This window comes from Volvox carteri (assembly GCF_000143455.1).
Source record: "Volvox carteri f. nagariensis unplaced genomic scaffold VOLCAscaffold_7, whole genome shotgun sequence".
Taxonomy (NCBI): Eukaryota; Viridiplantae; Chlorophyta; class Chlorophyceae; order Chlamydomonadales; family Volvocaceae; genus Volvox; species Volvox carteri.
Window position 1 is genome coordinate 462803 of NW_003307550.1, and position 1621 is coordinate 464423.

At 57.0% G+C, this 1621-nt stretch overlaps 1 protein-coding gene across 1 annotated transcript in view; it reads left to right on the plus strand.

The window, feature by feature from the left end:
• VOLCADRAFT_103539 (uncharacterized protein) overlaps positions 1-1574 on the plus strand; it is a gene marked incomplete at its 5' end in the record, with an annotated part of 5882 nt that extends 4308 nt beyond the window's left edge. The window contains 2 exons of the mRNA XM_002947555.1: positions 121-560; positions 1085-1574. Of these exons, the coding sequence (XP_002947601.1) occupies positions 121-560; positions 1085-1168 (524 nt within the window). The 3' untranslated portion in view covers positions 1169-1574. The remainder of the gene's footprint in view (positions 1-120; positions 561-1084) is intronic.
• Positions 1575-1621: the final 47 nt, after the last annotated feature.

Consider the following 1621-nt stretch of genomic DNA (forward strand, 5'->3'; position numbering starts at 1 on the left):
TATTATCACTTGAAAATACATTTATGCCGAACAAACGGATGTGTTCTTATCCTGATCCTCATCCTGTTCTCGGTCCCGGTTCTGTGTGCACACATGACACGCGTGTAAACCTTACCTTAGTGCGAGGCAGCTCCAGAACGCCCATTCACGACGCCGGCGGCGCTGGATACGTCTACGCAACGGAAGCGGAGGCCGTGGCCGCCGCTGCCGCGGAGGCGGCGGAGGCGGCGGAGGCGGAAATGCCCGAGGAGAGAGAAACTGCGGCTGAGGCCGACGATGACGGCGCAGCGGATCCGACACAACAGCTGTCGCCGGCGGCGGCGGCGGCGGCGGCGGCGCTGTACAATCGCGTTGATCGCGGCGGTTTCGTCGGCGGCGGCTTTGTCGAGCGCGGACGTGCGGCGGGATATGTTGCGGGTTACGACGACGGCATGTTGTACGGCAGCACGACGGGGTCGCGGGGGTCGCGGTTCCGTTACGTTCCGCCGGCGGAGCTGCGGCTGCGGCGGGACGTGCTTGGGGAGGCAGGGCTGCGGCGGCGGCTCAGCGAAGCGCTGCAGGTGGGGCCATCGGCGCCGTGACCGAGGTGTTAATATGTATGTATGTCGTTACAGGGTGGTATAGCTTCACCAGCGGTCCCCTTTCCCGAGGCAGTTCCCTGCTCTCCCCTGCGAGAGGGGCACCCTAATCCGTTCACCCCATCCGACTTCAGAATATGTATGTATGCATGTATGTATGTATGTATGTATGTATGTATGTATGTATGTATGTATGTATGTATGTATGTATGTATGTATGTATGTATGTATGTATGTATGTATGTATGTATGTATGTATGTATGTATGTATGTATGTATGTATGTATGTATGTATGTATGTATGTATGTATGTATGTATGTATGTATGTATGTATGTATGTATGTATGTATGTATGTATGTATGTATGTATGTATGTATGTATGTATGTATGTATGACGTTGATTACACTGTGGGCTGAAAAGCCTGGGGGGCCCAGGGCCGAAGCACAGCGCGGGGGGCGGGTGCATACGGCTGGTTAGTCTCATGCACTCCGCCCCCGGGTCAGGCCGCACGGGAAACGACGGCCGGCACGCAACAGCGCTTGTTTGGCGCTCCAACTAGACGGGATCTATGCCCGTTGGTCTCCTAACATAAACGAAGTCGCAACTGGGGGGCTCTTCCTGCCGACCGAACGAACCGAGCATCTCAGAGAGCTCGCAACCAGGACCTGGGCGACCGGGAGCCCGACGAGTCATCCCGGGCTGGGGAGGTCACCAAGCTCAAAAATCCTCATGCAAAAAAAGAGCGCAAAGAGCTCACACCACAAGACGCCAAACAGCCTCCTGAGACTACTACCCTCCTCCGCCTCTCCCTCCCTGGGCTAGTCCAGGGGAGATAGCCCCCGTCGGGGGGGTAACACCGCACAAGTCCGCGCCCTTCCACAGCACTGGGTCTAACTTGAAAAGTACTCAAACGGGAAGACCCTGCGGCAACGCAGGGCGATCAAGCCTCCGGAAACCACAGGGGGGGAGGGTAGCCAGCTCGGCGCCCTCCCAATACCGCTCTACCAAGACGGCTGGTTCCCAAGATCCTATCTCACCTA